This window comes from Aythya marila, assembly GCF_965140915.1.
Source record: "Aythya marila genome assembly, chromosome: 3".
NCBI classification, from domain to species: domain Eukaryota; kingdom Metazoa; phylum Chordata; class Aves; order Anseriformes; family Anatidae; genus Aythya; species Aythya marila.
The window spans coordinates 93,966,555-93,994,415 of record NC_139044.1 but is presented as its reverse complement, the minus strand read 5'-3'; the positions used below and the strand labels follow the sequence as shown (position 1 = coordinate 93,994,415).

Genomic DNA, 27,861 nt, shown 5'->3' with positions numbered 1-27,861 from the left:
TGTTTGTTTGCTTGTTTGTTTTTTGATGTATCTTAATGAAATGCCTGAAGTTAGATGCCTAAGTAAGTACTATGGAACTTGCAAGACTGTTCCTCTGTCTGACTGTTCCTCAAGTCTATGGAAAGTATTATGGAAAAGTATTATGGAAAAGTGTAAGGCTGTTCGTCTGGTCTGCTGTCCAACATGCTCCACAGCTATTGTTTCTACTTAATAGACCATGAGCCTGTCCCACATCTGAGATGAAAACAATCAAACTCACTTCTAAAACATTACAAAAAAGCGATCACACACAGCAACAGTTAAACAAGACTGAGTGCTTGAAAGCACATTTTCCAGAGACATTATAAGCATCAGCCAAAGCCTTACTCTGTTAGTTCTTCCTGAAATCAAGTGGCAGCTGAATAAGGAGGGAGTGCCAAATTGCATGAAAAATGAACCCAAGAACCACTTCTCTTCTAGATGCAGTGCAGTTGGAAAAAAAAAAAAAAAAAAGAAAAAAAAGAAAAAAAGAAAAAAAAAGAGAGAGAGAGAAAGTAAGCACAGGGTATAACAACAGCATCAAAGGAAGCTTTGTGGGCGGAGGGATCGAGGGAGGGGCGGGCGGGGGCTCATTCCACCTGCTCCTGCCGAAGGAGGTGGAAGAAGCCCGGCGCTGGCACCGGGAGGGTGCCCGCTCGGGGCCGTCCGGGCGCTGTCCGCTCCGCAGGTGCTGAACGGGCGGCTCCGAGCCCCGGCGCCGAGCTGTAGCCATGGCCGCGCTCCTCCGCCGCGGTAAGTGCTGCTCATCCTCGCCGGGACCCCTCGCTTCCTCCCCACCGGTCCCTCTGACCCTTTTTCATCCAGGCTCGGCCCGGGTGGTGTGTCTGAACATGGGTAGCACAGCCGGCGGAACCAGAACGGATAAGAAGTTGAGCAGGAGAGGAGACATGCAGATGGGATGCCTTGTCTGAATAAACAGCCACGTTTGCTAAGTGGAAAGCGTTCAGTGCTGCACGGAGGGTTATTGACATTTCCCCTTCTGTTTGAATCGAGGGGGAAAAAAATAAAAGTTGGGGGGGGAGGGAATGGAAGACAACAAAGCTGGTACAGAAATAATTAGTAGAAGTGAGCATGAAACAACCCATTCTTTATTTCTTCTCTCCTCTTTTTCCCCTCTCTACATTTTATATACGTGCTGCTTCTCTCTTTACCATCCCACTATTCTAAACTTCTACTCCACTGTTAAAAATATTCTGTAGGTAGTTCTGCTCCAGGTTTTCTTAGAATAAAGCTGTCTTTTATCACAATTGTAACCCCTGATATCAACTACTGTTTGCTTTTCTCCTTTGGAGCTAGCTATCTTGCTGCTCTTGTTGCACAGGAAACCACAGCTTGAGTTTCCTATTATTCTTTATTATCTGCCAGATAATTTTTTATTCTTAGGTGAGACACTGTAATTCCTCTGTGTCTCAATTCCCAACCTGCAAAATGAAAGTGTTAAAATGTCCTTTTTACCTCCTCATCATTTAGATACCAAATTCTTCCAAAAAATGAATTGACATCTGTACAAAAATAGACATATGGAATCTAAATGTATGTGTCCTCACATCAAACTAGATCCCTCTAAAAGTTTTAGTTACAAAGTAACTTTTAGATGCCCTGAACTTTCCTAAGTGCAAACAAGCCTCTGAGTATTCCAAACACTCCAAAATAACTAAAGTGAATGACTAAAATAACGGTTGTCAATTTAAGCAAGTGATTGCTAGATAACTAGATTGCATTTCATTCTAAAATCATATAGGCCAAACTGCTTTGTGTAGTCTTGCCAGAGTATGACCAGTGTACTACTGAGGAAACAAAAGACCTATCCATAATACATCATTAGATCTGGAGAAGCCCTTTCTTATGACTGAATTAGCTTCAATCACAGATTATGCTACTTACCTCTTCATTTTGCAAAAGCATTTCTTTCTTTTTGTGGCACAGTTTCCAGTCAGGTTTAAAATGCACACAGTCTGAAATAATCCTAACAAAGGAGCTGCTAATTGGGTTTTTAATTAGTCCCTAGTTTGACTATTCATTTTCAGCCAAAGGTAATGAAAAGCTTTCTTAACAGCAGGGACTCTTGACAGAGTCTTTGTGCTATGGATCCCAGTTGGAGGTATACATCTTCCACTGCATTAATACCTAAAGCATATTGAAATGGCCATCCAGCAAAATATACTTTAAAAAGTATAAACTTTAAAAGTTTCTGGATATGTAATATTGTACTGCCTTATGTATACAGGTCATTCTCACCTGTAAGGTATAAGCAATTTTTTCTCTGTAATTTAAGTAAATAGTAAGTAACTTTGCAGTTAGAACTTTTACAGGCAGTCCCAGGAATAACATTTTATGATAATGAGCCAAAATTATTCCTTTGGATGGGCCAGCTGGATATTCCTCACTGTTGACTGGCAGGAGTCATGTCTATCAATCAGTCTTCCAGACTGACTGGCAGAAGCAGACTAAAAGAGTGTCACAGGCTCAAGATGATTGCTTTCACAATTTACCCCGCATAGATCTGAGAAATAGAAGAGATATGCACAAATGGGAAAGGATTAGCAGCAACTTCACCCTCTTATGATAAGCACACGTGGCCTCTTATATGTCTCAGAAGCACACTAAATGCTATTGCACCTATCAGTTATAAAGTATTAAATGTTACTGCATCCTTATCAATGTGTCTCCAGAAAGAGTTCCCTACAGCAGCATTATTACATCATGTTAAGCATCATTTCCAGAAGGGATGGTATCTACTCTAAATAGTAGCAGTTCTTTGAGATCATTAAGAGACATATTTGGTATTTCATTTCTTGTTTCTCAAATGTATCATTCCTCTGGATAAGGTCTGGACAAGTACTGAGACAATATTTCACGCCTCGTATTCAGAGATCATATTTAAGGAATTAAATAGAGATGGAAACTCTTCAAATTTTGAATGAAGTTGCCTGAATATCATAAAAAATGAGCATTGGTAGGGAGATGTAGTGTCATTCAATATCCAAAGAAAATGCTCCCAGCAGGTGTTCAGCAGCTAGTTTGATAAAGCCTTAAATCTGTGTCTGAAGCTTGATTTTACAGCAAATTAAAATACATGGTTACATGGTTACAAATTAGAAGTTGTGTTACCGGGGGAATGTTGATGAAAAAGCTAAACCCCAACTGATTTGTCTTCCCTTAGCAAAGCAATCTAATTTTCTACACCTAAGCCAGAGGTGGTGCTGATTAAAAGTTCTTTGTCTTGAAAACTCTGCATCAATCTTCAGGTTTAGAACCTTTTTTTTTTTTTTTTATGCAATTAACATGGCCCTTAGGTTCAGTGCATGCAGGGAAGACAGAGACATAAATGTGAAGATCGCTTTCAAGAAATGCAAAATAAAAATAAAGAGGGTGAATAGTACTGCATTATGAAATAAAATTCTATTTATTATCTAACAGCTGTATAGCTTTCAAATTTCTTTCATGTCTTCTATTCATAGGAACTCCTGTGTAGCCTCTAGCTTCATGAAATTGCAATCCAAATAAAATCATGTTTCCTCTGAATTGTATACTCAGTCTTCCCTCTATAATTTATTGGGGATCTCAGTACTACAGTCATTTCTATTCTATTTCTATTCTATTCTGTATCTATGAACGGACGGTATATGTAGCTATGGCTGATATCACAACTCTGGAGTAAAAACAATATAAAATTTGCCACACTGAAACTTTAAAAACTTAAAAGTTTATGTTTTCAGGTGTAAAACAGGAAAAGTTTTATTCTATCAAAAAGTGAGTGGCTATATAGTTTTAATCTAAAAAACTATACTAAACTACACTAAATTATATTGTTATTGTCTAAATGTAAATTTTAAAGGTATCTGTTGTGTTAAATAGTCATTGTATTCCATTTTTACAGTGTTATTAATGTACTTCATAAATACAGCTACTGCCCAAACTACTGACTGTCTGCACTTCAGTAAGCAATGTATAAATATTGCAAATGGATGTGAGAGTGTCTGGAGTATTGTTGAAGATGTCTGCAATATTTCAGGTAATTCTTTTTGGTGTACACCGTGTTTTTGTTTGTTTGTTTGTTTTTTAATATATATTTTATTTGAACTGCTGAATTGTTGCACGTTCGTGTTATGTCATAATATTACAGTGGTAACTGAATGAAGTCAGTGAGATTTCAAAAAACAAAGGACAGTATTAGAAGCAAATGTCTGAAATCCTTGACTGTGGCCATTTCTATTCTCAGTAACAGTGACACTGTCCCTTAAATAAGGTGGTAAATGAAATTTCTGGACTATAAGCAAGGTCAGAGCTTGAACCAATTCAGCAAGCCTGAATTCAGCAGAAATTATGTTCTTGTGGGTTTATGTTAATCATTTTCCAGAATTTAACTGGAAAAAGGTTCCAACCTTGCTTTCTGTAATTCAGAGTTCATTTAATACAATAGCCCCCCCAAAAAAAAAGAAAAAAGAAAAAAAAAAAAATAGTATTTACTTAGAATTATTTCTTTTAATGCTATATTATGATAAGAAACAGATCAAATAAAGCATTCCTCAAAGAAAGTTGCGTTGTAGGGGGGCATACTGCATTTTTTCAGTGAATAGTACCAACATATCAGAGTCATTTCCAAGGAGTGATGATACAATAAACTGCAGGTTATGAATGTGACTAATCCTCCTTGAATTGTAAACAGATCCTTAAAAAGAAAACGAAGCAGAAAAATAGTCTCTGTCTCTGTTTGTTGTACTTCCAATGACTGGTGCATCATTTCCAAGTAAAGTATAATTATGTTCTAAGTTGGGGAAGACCAGGTATTATGTTTGACCTGAAACTCATCTTAATCTTTGTTGTACTTCAGATGAAAATGTTCATTTCTCCAAAGGCCTAGAGTCTTCTTGAACAAACCACATAAAAGTCATTGGGTATCAGTCACAATGTCTTCCCTTCTTTAAATTTAGATTTAAATATAAAGTTCCAAAGACCGTGCAATTAAATGTTAAGTATTCATTTGTTAGATAATGTAAATATGGAAGAGAGAAAAAGAGTGGCAGTACAACATGGTAATGTCACTAGGATGACTTCTCTGTTAACTTATAAATGTCAAGGGCCTAGATCTGCCAAGGTTACATCAGTATAAGTAAATAAAATGGGTCAGGGACTATTTTCTGGCCTTAATTCCAACTGCCATGTGACAGCATGTGCACATACAGCTAATTTTCTTACCCCTAGGTTGGCTGCACAAAACTGCACCTTGGTAGCAATTCCAGGCCCATGCTATCTTCACAGACTGGACTTTACCATGCTAAAGTGCAGCAATCTATACACAGTCACTTGCCATTAGCCTAGTCAGTGCCTTGACCCTATTCATAAATGCAACCAAAGAGATTTAGGTACGTAACTGCTATTTCTATCAACTTAATTCTGTAAGGCACATTCTCAGTCACTGGGAATTACTGAGGTATTTAAATCTCCATGGAAACCCTCCTTCTCCTTATATTGATATTGCTTGAACAAAACCTGCCATGTCCTGACACCATACTCTGTTCTGAATTTCAGCAGGATTCATGAAGTGAATGTCACCCTGTCAGGAGTTAAGAGCGCAGTCTCACATTTGGTCTGTATGTGAAGCCAGGCAGCAGAAAGCACTGCCTGGCTTCACGCTCAACAGCCCATTGCTGGAATATTCACCTGCAGTAGGAGCTGCCTGAATGGCTCTGGCTATCTGATTTGTTGCAGAGATTTGAACCCAGGTGTCCCAGGTCACAAGGCAATATTTAAAATAATTAGAGCAGAAAATTATCTGAGGTTCCTTCTTAGTGTGTCCTGTTCCAGATATGTATCTGCTTTGCATAGAATGGCTTAATACTTTTAAGAACAGACAGAGTAAATGAAAAATACATGATATCCTAATGGTTACAACAGTTCCCAAAGGAACTGGGTTTCAGCTCATGCTCTATTGAGTTTTTAAATATTTTATATGAAGTGGAGCAGTTTCAAAAATTGGTATTTGAAGAAAAATATTGGAATATGCAGTACTTCCAGGCTCAACACAGTGAGCTAAAGATAAACTGTCTAGCCCCAAACCTCTCCACAAATTAGAAGCTGAATTTTTATCTCTCACATCATGCACAAAAGCATTAGTGCAAAGACTACTTGACATAAAGTTCAGGATTTCTACTGTAGCCTTCATCGTACCCTGCCACCAGGTGAAGTGAGCCAGTATAATAAGTTCTGTGGATTCCCCTTTAGATTTGTTGCATTGTCCCATAGTATGCTATTTCTCTCACTAAAGCACATTTCTTATTCACTAATACTAATGACATATAACTGGATCACGGAAACCTTCTGAAAATAAACTCTCCTGTGATTCTTTGGTTTTGCATCTGTATATTTTGTTATGACAATAGCATTTAGCAAAGACTCTCCAGCATTGCAGAGCACTCAAATAGCCTGTTATGTCTAGGGCAAATTTTTCTAAATGTGGTTATTATGTACCAAAGGGTGTGGACCCACAGTCAGACAGCTGATGGTACCTCTATGAAAGTTCACTGGAACAATAATAGAAAACCTACCAGCAGCATTATTACTAAGAACAACATTATATTATCAGTCAAATGTACTCTACATATGCAAAATAAAAAATTTCATGGAGTGAGTTATGTGTGTGGAAAAGGCCCCGTTAGAGTTGAGCATAAACGTAGTATTTGGAGGTGACAAGATAAAAGTTCTTTTTTGCTAGTTTCTTTATCAAAATCTAACTACAAATGATAATAATGCTCCTGCTCTGTGGTACAAGTTCAATAGTTCAGACTCTCAGGCAGTAAACTCCAAGTTAAATGTGTGCATTATCATGGTCTACATCTTTTGCTCTTCAGAACAGGACAGGGGACACTCTCTAGACAATTGCCTAAGTGACTCCTTACTCAGTCAAACTGTCCATCACTGCTCCTCTACTACAGCAGCCTTTTCAGAATCTCAGTTTATGGCCTTCTGAGATCTGCCCTTCTGCCATTTCCTTTTCTATGCCATGATATACAGTGAAGAAAAAAAAAAAAAAAAAGATCAAAATGTCTACAAGACAGTTGACATGTCAGATTGAAAAAGGTTAAAATATTTAATTTTTATGGAATCAATATTTTTTGCTTTGAAAATGTCAAAAATATTTCAGCATAGCAGAATGAAGATTTTTAAGGTTTGGAGTTTGTTGTGTTTGTGGTTTTTATTCTTTTATTTCACTGAAAAAAAATATAAACTTTTGAGCCCTGATTTAACCAGTAGTTAATGTTTCAGAATTGGAAACATCTGGGTTCAAAAGAAAAAAATCAAGTAAGGTACCACATTTTGAATTAGATATGGAAGTAGGTTTACTGGTTTACTTTTCTTAGAGTAACAGAATTACAGAGGTTGGAAGGGACCACTGGAGATCTAGTTCTATCCCCCCTACTCAAGCAGGATCAACTACAGGAGATCTTACAGGACTGTTTCCAGATGGATTTTGAATATCTCCAAAGATGTTGCTCCACTATCTTTCTGGGCAGCTTCTATGTACTTGTGTTTGTACCTCTTGTTCTGTCAGAGGACACCACTAAGGAGTCTGGTCCTTCCTTCTTTATTACCCTCCCATCAGGTATTTATACACATGAATATGTGTATCATTTTCTTTCCTTCAGGATGAATAATCCCAGCTCTCTCAGTCTCTGTGCATAAGGCAGGTGTTCCAGTCTCTTCATCATATTTGTGGCACTTCGTAGGGCCCGCTCCAGTATGCCCATGTCTGTCTGGTACTCAGGAGTCCAGTATTCCACACAGCACTCCAGATGCAGTCTCACCAGTGCTAGAAGGGAAAACACTGTATTTTCCTTTGCACTCTTCAGATGCAGTTCCTACTGAGATGACTTCAGAGCTGACTGTGCAAGAAGAGACATTATCACTGTGGATGTGTCAGCTTCTACTCTGTGTACGCTTCTCTATGTGGTCACATGTACCTAAATTGTGTACATATAAATAAATCAAATAATGAAGAATAGCTGCTAAGCATTAGGTCAGAGAACATTTTTTGTAAATACCTTGGTAGCATATGTATAAGCTAAAATATATTACCTAGAACTAATGAATAATAAAGCAAAATAATTGAAAACCAGCAATAAAATATTTTCTACTCTTCATCACAGCTGAATCAACACAGTGTACAAACAGACCAATACTGATAATAGGTTATTTCTACACAGCTTTCAAGAGGCCAGGCAAGGGAACCCTATATATCTGATGAGCTTCCTGATTCTGTCTATGCCCTTTGTAAGTTCATAGTCCCACTACCTACATCCCACCCCCTGGTTGTCAGCTGCTGTAACTGATCAGTATGTTCATAGGACAATACACTGGTAGTGTGGTTGGTACCATAAAGGTAGATAAGCTAAGTAAGACTGGGGTACCTGCATAAAATATACTGGGATTTATGTTTCTTATTTTCTCGTCTCTGCCCACCTCTAACCTTGAAGTGTCCCTAAGACCATGAAGAAGACAGTCATAAATTTTGTAAATTAGTTAATTTTTACACAAGCCCCTCCTCATCATCACTGTTTTTCCTACCCCTGAAACTTTTCCTCCTGAAATTGTTTCCTGAAATTCTCTTATTATTCTTTAGTCATTGGATAAAATACACAGTAGAATATTCCTCCACCTACATTCATGGGCATCCATAGTCTCCATGTCACCACATATTTTCCATCCTATCTTTACTGTCAGGGAGTGTCCTATGTCCATGACCTTCAATAGCTCTTATTAGACCTTCTGAGCTTCTTGGCTACTAGGAAGAGAAGGAAATGTGAGAGTAAAGGTGAGGGTCATATTCCTAAAAATTCAGAAGAAACAATGAGATGGGATGGACATATACAAGCAATCCCAGGCACTATGACTTCCTCCCTTACTGAAGCAGGAGGTGAAGTGGGAGCAGAGACTGGGAGTTGTGATTCCTTGCTGAACTGTGACATGCCCCTGGAGCAGTGCATATTTTCAAACCCAAAGTCTCCTTAGTCAGCAACACCAACTGGAAAAAGGGCAACAGAGGTACTGTTTGTAAAAGGATTTGGGAGTAGTAGGATGGGGATGTGCACTATGGCGTAGTTTATCCTCATTCCTTCAGGCACAGGCAAAGTGCACTCTTTCCTCTTGCAGGCCTTCATCTTGACTGCCTTCCACTGATATTCCTGTCAACGATATATAAATGACATTAAAGCTGTAATCCCATTAAAACTTGTCAGTGGCAGTGGTGACACATGGCTGTGAGTGTTGCAGTTTTCCTGGAGCGCTGGTACGCCACACTGCCCACCTGGGAAGCAGCAAGGCAGGAACCAAGGCATCACTGTTGACAGGGCAGAGACAGTAGCATATGCATTTAATAGATTAAAACAAATCCTTGTGCCACCCCATGACTTGCCTGAATACGTGCCTCTTGTGAGCCACGTATTTCTTATCTTCCATGTTGTGAGATGATTAATATTCATGAGAGGAAAATGTGTTGGTCTGGGGAACTGTGTACCTACTTTGACAAAGTAGACCATGACTTTCACATTATAAAACTTACTTAAATGGTAATAAACTGCTTCTTATGTAACTTTCTTAAGAAATGTGTAACAATCTTAAGCAATAATGAAAACCATTTAGTCCATAAACAGAGGGGTGATTGATATATTTTGTCTCACATGCTCTGTAGAAGTGGTCTCAGATCCCAACTATTCTGCTCCTCTATTCCCCTTCCTTGCAGGTATTGCTGTCATTGCAATCCAGCACAATGGTGTCTCCTGGCTTACCTCTCTGTGGACTCCGGTGAATATGGTCCCTTAAATGAACTCTCCTATAAGACAAAAGTACACTAATTCTGTTTAATTCCTGACAGAAGTAATCATTTTAACATTTTATGTGCTTTGGAAACATGAACATGAACAGATATTCTGGTAATAGGTCAGATTGAATACAAGGGAATATTGTACCCACAACTTTATTACATCACTCAGAATATTATTTAAAATTTGTAAATTATGATTGGTTTTCAAACAAAACTAGGCTCGAACCATCTTCTCTTGGCAAAACACATTATTTTTGTGCTTCAATTGAATTGTTTTATGTAACCACATCCCTTAAGCGTTCATAAACATTAACAACATTATAATTTTAAATGTGAGTTCTAGGTAATAGATGCAAGGCAGAAGACACTAGTGGCTGTAATAGAATCATCCAGGTCCTGGCTGACGAATACCCAGAATTTAAGAACTGTGTCTGCACTACAGATGATTCCTGTAGCATCACAGCTTTGCTTGGGAAGCAATGCAGTACTGACAAAGGTAACTAATTAAACATAAAGTTTTAATTATGAAAAAGAAAAATTCTCCATTAAATGAGGTTACATTTCTTACTGGTATAGCAAAAAACTTGAATGGAGTTACACTAGTATGGGTTTTACATAAAAAGGACAGCTCATGGTGTTGGTAGATCCTTTCAGGAGTAATTCTTCCTGTCTTGAATAACTAGTTTAGGCAATGAATGAACCACGCTCTGGAACTGCTATTCTCTCCTCAGAGATTATGCAGTGAATTGAAATGATAATCCATTTTATGTCCAATCTTGGTGGCTAAAATTGTGTATATATACATACAGCTGAATTTAGTTATGTCATGACTAGGGACATTTAACTCATTTTCCTGCAGGTTTTTATGAGCTGACCAGCGATGAATTTCTAACTTCCTTATGATACCTGTCTCTCTCTCTTTTTTTTTTTTTTCTATTTTTTTTTTCTATTTTTTTTTTTTTACCTATTTGGACAGAGTATTTGAAAACTTCCTCAAAATCTGATGCTGAGCTGAATTTTAGGCAAGACAGAAACCACCAAAACCAAAGATACGCAGATGAAATAGGGAATGACTGCAGCATTGCAAAACAACGCTGTCAAGAAGACCCATACTGTTTTTTAGTGTATAAGAGTTTCCAGCGAGCATGCCAGGCAGAGGCAGAAGAATGCAGGCTCCCAACAGGTGGCCAGGAATGCTTGTCGGCATGGAAAGAACTGAAGAAAACAGTGCTAGGAGAGTGCAAGTGCTCAGAGCCACTTCAAATAAGATGCCTTAAAATATGGAAGGGAATATTTAACAACCCTTGTTTACAATACTCTCAAGAGAACCAAGTTTCAGCAGTTAATGAAAATGATGTTGAAGATGATGATGATGATGATGATAAAAGTCAGGACACTGACACAGGTTAGTGCTATTCCAAGAATCTGAGTCCTTTCATATGTGCATTATTATGAGCACATCTGTGAAAAATAAATAAATAAATAAATAAATAAATCTCTTAATTGTTTGCAGTTTAACCTTAGAAACAAGATAGTTTTAAGAGGTTATTTAGATGCAAATGAATAATCTGATAGCAAAACAATAGCCTAAGTGCAAATTCTATTTTCCTTCAATGTGTTAATCTTTCAAAACCTGATCTTAATCAGTCCCTTTCAGTACTTCACTATAACTAAAAACAAAAATAATAATAAAAAAGAACAGTTTTCTAATAATAAGAATTCTCTGCCTGCATTTACTTTAACACTTGACAAACCTTTTGAGTTTTAAAAACTGTATGTACTGATGAACATGTTAAGGCCTCTGGCCTTTATTTATTTACAGTAACCCTGATCTGATTTTACTCTGTGCTGAGCAGCTCTAAAACTCTTCTTCTGTTCACAAGATGTATAATTATGTAGAGAATGTTATCAACAGCAATTGAGAAACTGCGTTTTCACCCCAAAATCTGTGAATATATTTAACAGTGCTTTTAGAGTTTAACAAGCTGACAGTTCCTATTTGATCAAGCTGATTTGTTTTATCTTGTTTATTTTTACTACCAGCACTAGGCCAGCAACACAGTCAATAATTTAAAGTTGAGAACTAAGCTGAGACATGATTTATCATTGCACATGCTTATATCCACATATTTTTTGTTCTAGAAAATATTAGTATGGAAACAAAATTACAGTGGAGTTTATCTGCTCTCTCCAAAAAAGGTAATTCTGAATTTATTTATATATCCTAGTAACTAGTTTCAGTTCTCTTTTCACATAATATACACTGTATCTCCAGATTAAAATGAATAGTTTCATTTAAGCTACTGAACAGAAGGGAATCAATAGAACCCTACGTATTCTTAGTTAAACTACTCTATAGAAAAAAATCCAAAAATTATAGGTAAAAATACCATTCCTGATATAGAGGGAAAACTTACTCCAAAAGGTAACCACTTTATAAGGTCAGAAATATCTAGATCTTTTTGGAAGGTGTATAGCATAGGCTGGGAGAAAAAAAAAAAAAAAAAAAAAAAAAAAAAAAAAAAACACTGAACTAGCTTTAAAAAACAGAGTATTCTCTTCTCCACTGGTTGTTTTGTAGCCCAGTGGGAGATGTCAGCAGTTTCAAGTAGTTCAAGTATCCACTAACCACTAGCTCCCAGAAACCTTACTTTCTATGAAGAAATTTCCATTTCTCCATTTCTCACTTTCTTCTTCCTCACCATCTGGCAAGGGCAGAAACTTGCAGGGGGGTTACCTATGAGGGCCAAGCAGTAGAAGAGAGGAGTATGAAGGCTAAAGAATGGACTTAAAAGAGGCAGTGCTGGAAGAGCTGTCTCAGAGCTTTTGGGAGTCAAACTTGTTTTTAATAGGAATATAACAGGCAGGATAATCAATTCACTTGATCACCAGTTGTCACTTGAGAAAAGTTTTCTTGTGATTTCATTTTAAAAATCATTATTCTTTTTAGCACACACAGCAAACAGAACCTGTTTGGATGTGAACAAGGACTGTGTTGAAGATGAAGTATGTAACAAACAGTTGTCCCTGTACCTTAAGGTCTGCTCAGTAAGTAAGAAGTGCAACACGGAAGAATGTCAAGCAGCCATCAGGTTCTTCTATCACAACATGCCTTTGGAAGTTGCCCAAATGATGATATTTTGTGATTGTATCCAGCCTGATGAATCCTGCCACAGAGCCAAAGAACTTCTTCATGGCAAGCTCTGTGCAGTTACTGCAGTTCCTCACCCATCATGCCTAAATGTAATTCACATGTGTGAGGAAAATGAATTCTGCAGGTAAGTAGAAAAAATGTTACTTTTCCTAAGTTTTGCCTAGCCATACGACTGAGAATAATTTTTTGATCAAATATTTTTTTACATGTGCCATATTTCTCATCTATAGCAAAATTATTTTCTGCACTGTATCCATTCTATATCATCTTTCGTGTTTAACATTTCAAAAAGCCATATTTCATGGATAGAAACAGCAGAAAGTTTACCATCTTTAATCTTTGATCATGACATGTTAGTTAGATGTCAGTTTTAGAACACAATTTTTGGTGTGGTCATTTTTTTATTTATTTTTTGCACAAGATCTGATAATCACCTTATAGCACTACTCCAAACTATTCAGGTGCAAAAGGAATGTTCTAAGATAAGGGTTTGTTGCAAAGTCCCTTTTCTTTGATATGGGATAAAATTAAGAGGACAGAGGTCACAGTCAATACTTCTTAGAACATCTTCTGTTCTTTATGCTGTTATTTTTGATTAACTCCAAATGTTATCAACAGCAGAAGGCATTTACACCACACATTCGTTTGTTCCCTCACAGAGTTTGTTCACACACTCACACCTTCCCTCATAGTGGTTAGTGCAACTTCAACTGTATGCTCATGGCCAACTTCAGCTGTAGGCTTATAAAAGTAATGTTGCACTGACTTATAAGCCAGTCTTTGGGTAGTACAGCAGAGACTCTTTGCCAGCATGCACTGCTGATTCTTGCAAGTTGAACAGCTCTCTAGAGCTTATCAGCACTTAGAAAACCTTCATACTCCACCTTTTCAGCAAGTGCTTTTTCTCCCTATGTCCATTCAAACACATGGGTATCTAGAGAACCTCTTCACACGAACTCACCCAGAAGGGGCCTTTAAAACATCTCATGAAAGAGATATAATCAAAGAATGTCTTAGGTTGGAAGGGACCTCAAAGATCATCTAGTTCCAACCCCCCTGCCCTGAGCAGGGATGCCACCCACTAGATCAGTCTGCTCAGGGCCTCATCAAGACCTAATCTGGTCTTGAACACCCCCTGGGATGGGACACCTACAACCTCTCTGGGCAAACAACCACATACAAAAACCACACAGAATATTTAAAATATGTAGATGAACCAAATGTGGGTAGAGAACATATTACTAGGTTTATATAACACATTATTAGGTTTTATTAGGTCATTTTACCCAATTTTCCCAGGCAGAAATTGCTGATGCAGACAGCAATTCTTTGAAATCCGGTCTGAAAAGTGACTACAAGGTTCCACCTGGCTATCTATCATAGATGTCTGGTGCGTCAAATGCATTAATTCCACAAGTAAACTAAAACATTCATTTTCTGATAGGTCTGGGACCTAGTGCAGCCTTTTCTTCTGCCAGTTCCATGACTCTTAACATTTCATTTGTCCATTTCAACTGGACAAACTGTGCTGTGAGGTATTTTCATTAGCACTTTCTTCAGATAACACCTGCTAGTCTGCAGATTTGCCCTCTAGCTGTTTACACAAATTATGCAGCAGGCTAGGAGAAGTTTGTTTGGTTAAAGTAATTACCTCTTCCACCTTATCTTCTGACCCTTTGTATTGAAGCACTGTGCCACTTGCCCCTTCACAAAACTTTCATCTTATTCTTTTCTTCTCAGACATGCTGAAATGTGAAAAAAGCTGCCATGAAACATTCACAGACTACCAAAGTAATGAAGAGTAACACAGTTTCAGATTTTATTTTGTTTTAGAAAATATACGAAAGGATTAGCCTATGCTCACACTTCTTAATTGCCACCATTTGGGGATGGTCAATTGGCTCACTTTGATTTTCAGTGTAGTCCCTGGTTCCCTTGTGGTTTAGACCTGATTTTTACCTCAAAGCTGTGCTCAAATTAACTTTCAGTAAACAAAGCAGGAGACCAAGAGATGCTTTCAGTTCTGTGCAGGCTATTCAGATTGACGTCAGTGGGAATTGCCCCTTTTATGTCAAGAAGAATTGGGCTACAAATGTAAGTCTGTGCATGTGCATGTGTACACATGTAATATCATAATGGAAACTTGCTGAATTACCCATTATTTTCAGAGCATTAATGTTTCCTGGCATTGACAATAAGTGAACATAATTAGCAAAATTATTCTGTGAATTATGGCTAGACATATCTATAAATCAGGAGGTGAACAAAAATAATTCCATTAGTACAGAGGTGGCATCTGCTTTGAAGCCTTTCTTTGTATAATGAAAATATTTACAATAAGGTCCTATCTGGCATTGTAACACTCCACATTTTTCCATGTCACTTGCTTGTAAGAACTATACAATATGAACAATTGATTAGCAGCCTAATGCTAACCTATGATTAAGAAAAATTATCTTAATATATTACTGAACAATATGCAACAACAATTTATTACTCTTGTCCGCTAATCTTTAATGCAAGTGATAAACTGGTTTCCAATCAATATCTACAGATTTTTTAGTTAGCCTTTAATAGATCCTTTCTATTGTCATACCTAGTACATTAAAGGCTAATTTTATTCCACCTAATAGCAAACAAACTGAAATCATTTAAGATTATTGAGCTGGGAAACAAATTAATTCTTCACATAACTTATCTCCATTGTAAATTAATTTTTAAAGTTTAATATATGCAATGAAATTCTTCTACATCATTGGCCATATTTTGTTAGCATTCTGTCTGGGGCTTTTGTTTGGCTGGTAAGTTGTTTTTTAGCACTGGATGTGGATTTTTTTATTTTAATTACATTGAATATCCACTCTTCCTACCATGCTATCCAACAAGCTTACCCACTAGAAAGGTGCCTCTTTTTTTTTTCATGATGATGACTGGACTTATTCCTCTGTCCACATCTCTTCTCTGACAATCTGAGACTGTTGGTATTCACAATAATTTTTGCTGGACCCTGGGAAAGTGTATACAGGTGCTGATTTGGGGTACAGTTTTTTTTTCTCAAAAACTTTTTGACTAAAGCCAACTGTTTTCTCAAATTACAAATTTGCAGTTTCACTGAAACTGATTAGGTGCAAATCAGAGCCAAATTACGCCAGCTATTACCAAATATTGTGATTTTTAAGACTGAAATGATACCTTGAGAATAAACTGTCTTTTTATGATCATTTTTAACTGCCTTTTTGTGAAATCTTTTTTTTGTTTGTATACTTCCTTTTCTTCTGCCAGGAAAAAATATAAAACTTTTCAGTCAAAATGTTGGAGACATGTGACCAAAAAATGCTATGATGATGAAGCTTGTCTTGAAACTTTAATTAAGGATGACATGCCCTGTTCTGCAAATGCTGAGTGCAAAGCAGCCTACATTAGCAACTGGGGCACAATGCTGCATGTGGAGTGCACCTGCCAGAATTCACCTCCAGCAGAACAGCCACTGTGCAAGCTCTTCCATCATATGCTTCACAGCACAACCTGCTTCAGTGAGCTACGTGAGTAACACATGACACATTGAAGTATAATCAGTTTAAAAGTTTAAATTAAATTGCTGGTTTGCAGCAAATCTTTAGCATATATTTACTATAAGTCCATTGATATCACCAAGATTGATATCTGTGGGGTTTTAATCCAAACGGAAACACAAATTGCATGTGCAGTTTTTTCTCTGATTTTGAGAGATACTTTATACTAGCAGTAAATCAATAAATTGGCTACATATCTGACTACATTAATTTTCTGGCTGGAATAACAATAAAAGAATAATTTATGGGGTGTATAATATTATGCAGATCAGACAAGTTTCAAGGCCTTTCTGCCATTTGCTTAATGTTGTACCTTTGTGTAGTGTCTGTATCAATAACATGGTACATATTGGTACATATGATATATATTATGTTATTTTCTCTTCCTTTTCTTCTCCTCTTGGAGTATAAATATTAGTATTTCTTAAACTGTAAGCTGGCTGACATATATTTAGGAAGCTATCTAATAAATGCTAACCTTAAAAATGATTGGCATTTTAGGCACAGGTTAGCTGTGTTGTGAAAAATCATAAAAATCATTGAAATTAGTAGTCTTCTATTTTCACAGTTTCTTAACAGTAATGAGAAAGAATAAAAAATTGAACCAAGAGTTTTCTAGCTTTTACTTCTGAGCACAGGTCTTGCTTGTGTTAGAAAACAAGCCATGGAAGGCAATGCATTAATTTCCATTTTCCAGGAGAGGAATTCATTTGTTTTTCTTTGTATATGTTGGTAGAGGATCATGTAGACCTACACAGTTAAGAGGAAACAGTTTAAACTTCTTATATCCAAAATACTGTTGGAATCTTTTAATTTCATTCACCTTGAATTTAAATACATGTACATGTATATACTATCTCTAGCTGTATTCCCGGCACCACGGAAATAATTGCAAACTAGCTATCTGGGAAAGAACTGTGAGGCCACATCCACAACCAAGACTTGGACTCTCAAAGCTGCTAAGACTGTGAATGGAGGCTTCAGGATCTAGCCTTAAGTAAAAACACTAGGATTAACTCAATTGAACAGTGCACCCTATGCCAGTCACTTTCTTGTAATTATATATTTGCAAGCTACCTAGGGAGAAGTAATTATTCCCAAAGATTTCAATGAAAAGGATTAATTATTTCATAGTTCTGTCTGATGGGATGTCTTTTAAAAACATATTAATTGCATGCACGCATTTCATTGAATGAATTAGCTAATTCTTGAGTTTTAGTGGTCAAAAAATTGCCACTGATAATGGTATAATTTTTTCTTGTCACTCAAAGTCTACCCAGAAATTAAAATCATGTTGCAGAAACATTGCCCTTAAGGTTAGATAATCAGTACTAAAATTCAGCCTGAGAAAAAATTTAAAATTAAGTACTAGCTCCCCTGACAAAGCAATACCATAACACTGTTAGATTTGAGACTGTACTGGCAGTGAGTTTGCTGATGAATGTTATTTATTTGTTTGTTTGCTTTACAGCTGTATCTAATAGTCCAAATGACTGATCACATCACTCTGTTAGTTATTCTTTACCTATAAAGCAAAAAGATGACCCTCACATTATAATAATCAAATAATTGCTCATCAGCTTTTGCCATTCCCTGAAGCAGTCTCAGGATAAAAGGGTTTTTTGTGATGGAAACTTCCCTAACCTAATTGGGATTGAAGAACAGAAGCTTGCTTGCTCCTGTGGTGCAATGAAGTTCCTGCTAGTCAATCAAAAACAGACTGGGGATCCAGAGCCTTTGGCTAAATAAAAGATTGGCATCTACTATACAGAACAGTTGCACAGTGATTTGAAACTTGCTTGTTTTGGTCCTTTTTTTCTTTTTTAGATGCATAGTAGTAATGCAACTAAACTGAAGAGAGATATGATTACGGTTTTGATTGTAATTTGCTGTGTTAAATGTGGTTGTCTTTATGGTAGCTATGAGATATTGAGTCTATTCCAGACCTCATCCAACCCCTTCTACAAACCTATTTGTTTGGCCTGGAAATGAACTTTAGATACTTTTTACTGTTCTGGTGATAAGGATTTTTAACACTGAAATTTGAATGGGCAAATACCGAGAACTAGCAATAGGGATCTAGAACTGGTGAGAAATTTCTAAATTTGTTTCTGTGAAAGATAATTTAAGTTGGTTTGAGGCAAAGAATATGTTTCTTTGAAGTGCACTTCTCCCCCATAAAATAAACTACAGGGGAGATATACTTGAGATTAAAAAGGAAGAATTAACATTCATTCATTCACCTGGTTTACTGAGTATCAATAAGTAAATTTTTTACATAGCTGCCTTTATAAATTCTTATCAAAATGTCAAGCAATAATATTCACATAAATTATTTTTTAAAAATAATATTTAAAATGGATGTTTTGCCAATATTCAGGTCAAATTTCAATTAAGAAGAAAGGTTTTCATTGGGTGAATACAGAAGTACCAGGAGAAAAGCTTTCCAGAGCACAGCTACATTCTTCTTCAATGAATGGTGAGTCTGGGCAAATCACTTCATGATTTTAATAAAAGTACTCTTGAAATTTCCCACGTGTGTGATAGAGAAGACAAAAGGTTGGGTCTCTTGGGTGGGTTCAGGAAAGTGAGCCTTACCTGTTGTTCCCCCATTCAGCATAATGTGGAAAAACCTCTAGTTGCTTGCCTTAGCTTATGTAACCACAAAATAAAGATAATGAGACTGAACCAATTTCTATGATAAGTGGTTTTGAAATAGATGGCTCACAATCACTATATTATAATTGTGGAAAATTAAGCTATTAAGCCCGCCAGTGTCTGATTCTCCATACAGTCATTAGAGAGTAGTAGTCATAATGTGTAGTATAAATGATTATCTTTGATGTCACACCTACTTCTCTCGTGATTCTCTTGCCTATATGTGCCATACTAGTTAAAACAACAAAATTAGGGAGACACAGTAAGTGATCTGAGAAGCATCTTGTGTTACACTCCATCAGATATTACTTTCTCATGCAACAGAATGGCATGCAATTGTGGATTGTGATATCCCAAGGGTTGAAGAGCTGCATCTGGTTTTATTTGCATGCATTTACAGTGAGCAAGTAAGTGACATAAAGTTGAAGGATATTGAATTAATATACAAATTGTCTCATGGTTGAAAGAATATGAGTTTTATATTTTCTTTTGAAGGACCTCATTACAGAGCGAGAACACTAAAAAGCTTAATGCACAAATATTGACTCTAATGAGAGTGACGTTCTCTACATTGTACAGGGCAGAGCACCGATACTTCAGATATTACCACAAAATAGTTCTGTAGTTCTCAGTAATGCTAATACTGAACACCTTCAACAGTTAAAAAGTAATTCAAGTTCTGCATGCAGTACAAAAAGAAGGATATTCTGTCACCATCCTTCAGCTATTGCTGAAGTAGGCAACATAGGACATATAAATATAGATTGGTAGGAATAGGATTCCTGAGACGTATATCATGAATAATTGAGCATTCAAATGTAATTTTAGCATTAATTTTAGCATCTTTGCTGTATGCTAAAAATGTTGGAGTCTCTTTGCCAACTAAAGGGAAGCCTGAATTTGTAGTTGGAACTAGACTTTAGTGGTTAAATAATACAAGTTATAATGGAAGAAATTCTGCTCTAAGTGGGAAAAAGTAAAATGGGAGCTATTTCACCTCAGTGACTAGTTCTAACTGCAGAACCTTTCATTAGGTAAAATGCAGTATGCATTTCTCTCAAATATTTGGATAAATGCTTGCAAAAAGCAGGCTGCACCCAGTTAATTCTGCTCCCACTGAAATCTGAATGCTTTCCAAGAACCCATCCTTGAACTCTAACAGAATTTTGGATGGTCTTAGAAAAACACAAAGAATGCTGACCAACCTAAACCATACAATAAAATATTCATCCTATTGGACCTGTCATGTACTCTAGCTGGGAACTCTCTAACCTATTAATGTCTCATAGGAAGTCAGGTCAAGGAGAAGAATCTGATTCAGGATATTTACCTGATGATAAAAACCATATTGCAAATTGTTTCATAAATACCACTGCCAAAAATCTAACCCAGAATCCTGGATTCGTATGCTAGCAAATGTGCATTACTCTGGCTGCAAAGGGAGTTATCATCTTCACAAAATATTTATTTTTACTGAAATCAAATCCCAAGAAGAATCCCATGGTGCAGAGGCAAAATGGTTAAGTTGTCAAATATGGCCTTTTGTGTGTCTGGAGATGTTTAAGGATATTTGCTGAACTTGGAAAGCTGGAGATAACATTTGCTGATGTGCTGTCCCTACCTTAAAATCTCAGAAGAATCCTTTGCTTAGTTTGCCTAAAATAAAAGTTTTTTTCACAAATTCATATTAATGACCATCTACAGATGAGTCATCAGTCTCTAAATTTTTTAATTCAAAAAACAGGGTTCCTAAAAAGTTCAAAAACTTTGAAGAAAGTACTGCAAATCACTGAATAGGATTGTTTTTATAAAAGGAGTGTTTCATAATAAATAATAAATATAAACATATTCAAATATATATGCAAATAAATATAATCCTTTTCAGCAGGGAAATATTATTCCAGCTTCTGGTGTAAACACAGACATTTTGGTGTGAATGTAGTAGCCAAATACCTTGGGTCAAAAGTAGTTCAAATGCCCAACTCTGTACACAAGAGATAACCACTTGTTGTGGACTCATTGAGTATGCATAAAGTGTTGCTGCAGAGCATCTGATGCCTGCTAACTTTTTACATCATGGCATGATGTATCTCAAAGACCTTAGCCTCCTAAATACATTTGTGATGTTCAAATACAAGATTAGGTAACAAAAGCACTTAATTGCTTTGGGAAGCATTGGCGCAGCTGGCACATGGAGAGAGGAGAGGTATCATTTCTGCTTTACCATTGTAAAGGGGCTCCATTTGACTCAGTGAAATCAACCACACAAGTAACTGGTTCATGCCAGTAATATTGAACCACAGGCTATCCTGAAAAGAAGATGTAAAAGATAAAGTCCTCTGCCCTTGGCCTTTGGCTTGCAATATAAAAAGAGGGCTGATTAACAGTCTTAACTGGATTTATTCTTGTTCACATACCCAGGAGGGTACATAACAACACAACATAGATGTCTGTTAATTGATATGGCCTGGTTAACAAGGTGTGATGTGGGCAGAATCCTGATCATACAAAAGTTAATGAGACTTTTTCTGGAAGTTCAGATGGGGCCAGAATTTTATGTCATTTTATAAAATATAATAAATAATAATAATAATAATAATGTGATAAACTAAAAATGTTCTCCAAATTTCAGAAAATATTTTTATTGCCTACCAAGTTATGCACTTCCAGCCTAGTTTTGACTTCATTCTATGCAAATCATTGCTATGATTTTACAGATTCAAATAATTGAAAAGATTGCTTCTTACACTTTAATTTGAAAAATGAATCATGTGTGAAGATAAGCACTTACTTTCATCAGTGTAGAGCTTTGGAGCTAAAGTATTTTTTGGCTGGAAGAAGTTAGGTATATAGCACTCTTATCTGGTTCTTGTGAGATACAATAAAATTGGGCTTGACCCAAAACTCTTGGAATTCATGTTATTTTCCTCTTAAATTATAGAGTTATCATATATTTTCTACTGAGCAGTTTTGCTGTGCTGAGAATCTAGATAAACAAGTAATTGGCAAGGTTTATCTATAATTATACCAGCTTCTGTGGGAACTGAGATTAGTTCAGCTCCAGCAACTTTAATTTGTAAAGTATGAAACATTGTCGATCTCATTGTTTTATAAATGTAGAAAAAGCCTGTGAGAAGCTGCAGGTAGCCAAGAAACTTTTGAGCACAATCCAAAATTCATCTATCTGATCAATATTCACAGCCATCTCACTACATATACAGGTAGATTTCCACAAGACTGATACCACTAATTGTTCCAGTTGCTGGGCGCACAGCTATCCTTTATCAAAACTTTGTCATTGGAAATGTTTGTATGTCTATATACACTGCTTCATCTAGTGTTTCACTGGTACCTACTGCTCCATTGGTTGTGTCCCTGAGGTTCACAGCCTATCCAAGAAAGGGTTAGACATTTGTCACACAGTCATGTTGGCTTTGCCATAGACTTGTCCCTAGGTTGGTCCCCTAGCTTCTCATGAGCATGAAACACCTCCACAGGACAGTACAGCCCAGTACAGCCTTGCACCTTTGCAATGGAAATGTCTGCTCTCCACTGGTGTCAATTCACTCTCTGGTATACGGAGATAGAAACATCTCGCATTTTATCTGGTTCTACTGGAAGTCTTTACACATTATTTGTGCCTTTCACTCCTCACAAGGCACACAGATATTTGTATCCTTTTCTCCACCTGGTCAGAGAACCCAAAAGAGGTTTGCTCATTGGCACCTCAGTGCAGAAAAGAACCAAAAAACAGAGACGGCTGCTTCTCAAGAGTAATGATATAAGTACCTAGGTACGCTTTTTTTTTTTTTTTTAAACCAGTTCTGCTAAGAGTGGGAAAATATTCTAATTTTTAATCATGTATTCAATCGTTGTGATGCCTGCTAAATGTGAATGGGAGCACAGTATGAGAGCTTAAGTTGTTTACAAACCCATAACTACAAATGTGCTTAATTTCAGTTTTTATTGCTTGTTTAAGGTACTGCTTTTTAAGCCTTAAAACATTCTTTTTTAGATTATACTCAGCTGATCAATAACTTGTATACAGTGATCAAAATGGGGTCAGACATAACAGACTGTTATGTCATATAAGAATTTACATATGTATTCTGGTTTTCATGGTTGGGACTTGGGATGAACAGAGACAAAATTTTGTATTTATATTTATTAACATCACTATCAGTATTTCACATTTCAACAACTGGATGGATATAGATTAATAGTGAAAATTAATATAACTGTTTCTCGAATTTTTAAAAAAGGTCAGGATGAGCTCTTCTTTCTGGATGCGGCTCTGGGCAGCCTGTTCTAGTGGTTGGCAACCCTGCCCAGAGTAGGGGAGTTGAAAGTAGATGATCTTTCAATCCAGGACATTCTATGATTCTATGATTCTATGATTCTATGATTCTATGATTCTATGATTCTATGATCAAGAAACAGACACCCCAACTTTTTAAGGAAACGTAAATAGGCACATTCAAGTACTTTAGCCACAAAGAATATATAAAATGAAAATATGAAATGAAGAATTAGCCCTTCAGTCACCAAACTGTGCCCTCTCACAGCCTTGCAAATTCTCTAATTTCTCAGAAAGCAGGAGAAAATATATGGCTTCTAGCATGATCTCATTATTAACAACTTTCACGTGTTCCCCACAGAACTGAAAATATAATCAACATCTCTTTTACAAGAAAGTAGTTCACCAAAAATATATCTTTTTTGTAAAAATTACACACAAAAAAGAACATTTGGGTTTCATTTGATCATTTTAGATTGTTTTATTTAATCAGAATGCAATATTTTTTCAAAATTCTTAAATAAAAAATATTTTGGTAAAATTTGATTATTCCATTTTTACCATCCATGACTGTTCTTCAGAATAATTTATCAATCCTCATGGTAAGGGAGGTACTGTGAAAACTTCTATTTGTCTGAAGTGTCATATATATATATATGCATGTATATATATATATACAGCCCCTGCAGTTATAGGAAGTTTTAAAAATTGACTTCAGTGCACAATGAAGATCAAAAATTGCAAAGAAATACTAAAAATTATTCTTTTCCTAAAAGTTATCACTTTAAAGAGCTGTCATAACTTGAGAGGAGGGACACCATCTTTGAACATATGGTATTAGCAGTCCTGCACTGGGACCAAAATACACCCTCTTCCATCAAATATTCACCACATTAAGTATTTTTCAATAGCTTGTGTGTGTGTATGCACAAACACACACGTACTACATAATAATCACAATTGATTCAGAGACCAGAATTTGACCTTCTCCCACCTCAGGTAAGTGATGGGGCTGAGACTCTGCCTCTTCCTTGGTGGGTGTTTCCCTGACTAAGTAAGGTGGAAAACCTTACTTAGTAAGTAAAGTAAAAGTAAGTAAGTAAAAATTTTCATTCTTTATTCTTGTGGCTCTGATTTTGAGTCCTAATTTCTGTACCCTTTGATGCCAAGTTCTGGGCTGATGTTTTGTACCAAGACCATTTTTTTTTCTTCAGAATATTTGATCAAAACTCCTACATTTCTTCCACCAGCAAAAACAAGTTTCCCCTCATTTGGGAAACAAAAGTTGAAACAATTCCCAGTTGTTCAACAGCTGGAATTTTTAGCATGTAAACTGCCTAAGTGACTTCTTGGTGAGCAGCCTAAGAGAAAGAGGAAACTCCATGGGCACGAGGCCCAGAAACACAATGCTAGATCCCATTTCACATTAATTTGATTCTAGATTGACTATTGCTTCACACTGCAATTATGGTAATATGTGGAAAAGAAAAAGAAACCTAGCAGATATGTAAGAGCCAGATTTCTTTCAATACATCGAATAAAATTAACACCTCAAAATCAACAGGGAAAATACTCCAAAACATAAATCAGAGTAACAAGCTGTTGCAGTTTCCCTGGGGTACAGTAAAAGGTAGTGGTACACATATGAAGTGTATCACTACACATGGAGCTGGTATTTACTAAGAGGAGTCTGAAAATGATTTTGCACCAGCTGATGAAGGAAGAGTAATTCCTACCTTCGGCATACCACCCAGGCTTTTTTCCTCCTTTTAATTATTGGCATCAGAATTGATTGCTAATTTAGTGTGCATATGTACATGTATGTATTCCAATTCAGATCTCAAACCTGATTCTTGTCACAGAAGTAAATGTTTCTTGTCTGCTTTCTGGTTTTGGCTTATAGGTGAAACAGTCTACATTATTGCCTATTCCTCCTGCATAGTTCTCCTCCTAGGAATAGTCCTGTTGACTCTCCTAAAGATCAGGTAATTTGATAGGAGTATTAATCTTTGGTTCTAGGAAACTGGAAAAGCAGAAAATAAAATGTTTTGATTTAGTTGAAAGGTTGGCACTGTGATTGTCTTTAAAAACAGTTCAGCATGTCCCAGTGATGGAAAGAACTGACATTGTGGGTGTCAGCAGGAAGAAGTGAAATATGATGCATATCTACAATGCCCTCCATTCATACAGAGATCCCAGGCTTTAGGAGGTTTCATTTCCTGTCCCAAGGCAGGAGAAGGTGAAATCTGAATTCAAAAATTCTGCAAGGCTACCTTTCTAGCTCTGTAGCAGGCAGAGGTAATGCAGAAAGGAAATGAGAATATTCAGTATTATAACATATTTAAAAACCAAACAGTGAATGCTGCTATTGAAGTTAATATTCTTGCCAAATACCATTTTTGCTGATAGGATTCTGTAAACATTCCCACACACAGTATAAAAAACTGCCCATATGCCAGTGCTCAGTAAGAAAACAGAAATGTGCATTCACTTAGTCAAATGAACGTGGCCTTTTCTTAAATGATACATTTTCTTGGACCAAATTAAATGGCCAGAATTCAAGAATTACACTGTCAGATGATAGGTAACAGAACATGATGTAGCAGGAGCCATATATAGTGGGAGGGATATTGAGTCGAATTTCATTATTAAATTTAGAGGCAGATCAAAGACGAATCATGCAGAAAAATGCAAAAGGCAAGTCAAGGATATATGGGCACAGAGGATTTCTCTTTAGGCTTGCAGTTACAGGAATATCAGCATATAAATAAAACTCAGATTTAAAGAATACAGGGGATGGAAGAAAGAACAGCACATTAATAATGGTGAAGGGAATTACTTTATACCACAGTGTTCATCATAAAAGGAGGGGAATTTTGCCACTGATTTCAATTAAACCACAGTTCAAAACAAAGCTGTATAGTTTATTGTTAAATACATGCACATTCTTTATTTTCAGACCCTGCAGAACAAAACATGAGTCAAGAAGTCCCTCGCCAGACCATTCTTCTGAAACATTTATGGTCCATTATAAAAGTCACAGATGAACTACTCCATTGCTCATGCTTTTTAAGGCTATTCTTGAAAGCCAGCCTGTTGTACATATGCGATAATAAAATATATATCAGAAAACCTACAATAAATTATGGAATTTTGTAGTTGAGCATACAAAAGATTTTTATATTTATTAACACATATTAAAACTTTCACAAGCATTAAAAAAAAAAAAAAAAAAAAAAAAAAAAAAAAAAGTACTCTCTACTCTCTTTCATTTGTGTAGATTCACAGATCTGTCCTGAGCTGCACATTTACTATATCTGTAGACTCACATGACGGGTATAAATGCTGTATTGGCATGATTCTGGCCTTTCAACATGCCTAGCAGTGGCAAACTTTGAAAGCCATCCTGGGGATCTGGATTCATCTGACAGAAAGGAAAAAAAGGAATCCACTTGGATACATTCAGAGAGTTGTGATGAAAGAAAGCACATATGTGGGAGTTTTGTACACAAGGTTGCTCTACAAGTACCTAATGGGGTATTTGTGAGGTAGTATGTACAGTAAGGCTGCCTGTAGTTTGATGTCAGAGCACTTTGTGGGGTAGAGGGAGAGTTCATGATTACAGCCACTCTCAGTATGTAGGGGAATTAAATTCTGACTACCCAGGCTTTTGTCTTGACCAGTATGTTGTTGTTGAAACTGGTTATTCTTTCTCCTCTGAGATGCTTCTGAAAGAAACGAGTGAGCCTTGTCAATGTGAAAACCACCATTTTAGACAATGTTCTGTGGTATGAATGCCCAGTGGAGAAAAAAAAAAAACTTGTTTGGGGCTGAAGCAAAGTTCTCAAGAGAGAACATACAACCCCTCTCATCATCTCTGTTTCCTATTCATTGTCTCTAGGCAATACCTGAAGTGCCCTATTCTCCCCATGCACTGTACTGGGAGTCACGGGCGCTAACCCACCACTCTGGATCCCACTTTGTGGCAATGAGTTCTGGATTTCTCCCTATAGCTGAGTTGCTTTTCTAGATTTAAGCTTCTATTTATTAGTGATTGGTTGTCTTTGTTCAATCTTTGTAATGATCAGATTCTGGTCAGCACAAAGTAATGGACTGGTATTTGTTGTACTACTATTACCATAAGCAGCGTATGTATTAACCAGTTATGATAGCATCTGATTAATTAATTTGATTTTGAATTTGATTAGTTTGATTTTTTTCTGACTTCCTGCTAAATGTAACTCACATAACAAATAGTATCAGGAATGAAATACTGGTTACACTGAACTCAGTTCCAGTTTTGACCACGATTGATTGAGAA

General features: G+C 36.5%; 1 protein-coding gene across 1 annotated transcript; it reads left to right on the top strand.

Moving 5' to 3' along the window:
- The first annotated feature begins 562 nt into the window (after window positions 1–562).
- GFRAL (GDNF family receptor alpha like) lies at window positions 563–26,715 on the top strand. Its single transcript, XM_082755498.1, has 10 exons — window positions 563–771; window positions 3,920–4,054; window positions 10,197–10,355; window positions 10,836–11,264; window positions 12,002–12,058; window positions 12,810–13,137; window positions 16,296–16,555; window positions 18,966–19,064; window positions 25,444–25,525; window positions 26,500–26,715. The coding sequence occupies exons 1-10, from the start codon at window positions 750–752 to the stop codon at window positions 26,585–26,587; spliced, it is 1,659 nt and encodes a 552-aa protein (XP_082611624.1). The 5' UTR covers window positions 563–749; the 3' UTR covers window positions 26,588–26,715.
- Window positions 26,716–27,861: the final 1,146 nt, after the last annotated feature.

Excerpts from the sequence above, each read along its gene's own strand:
- GFRAL (XM_082755498.1), top strand. The coding sequence starts at position 750 with ATGGCCGCGCTCCTCCGCCGCG. Across the intron at positions 4,055-10,196 it reads AGATGTCTGCAATATTTCAG|TTCTAGGTAATAGATGCAAG; the intron begins GTAATTCTTTTT and ends TTTAAATGTGAG. Across the intron at positions 13,138-16,295 it reads GAGGAAAATGAATTCTGCAG|GAAAAAATATAAAACTTTTC; the intron begins GTAAGTAGAAAA and ends TTCTTCTGCCAG.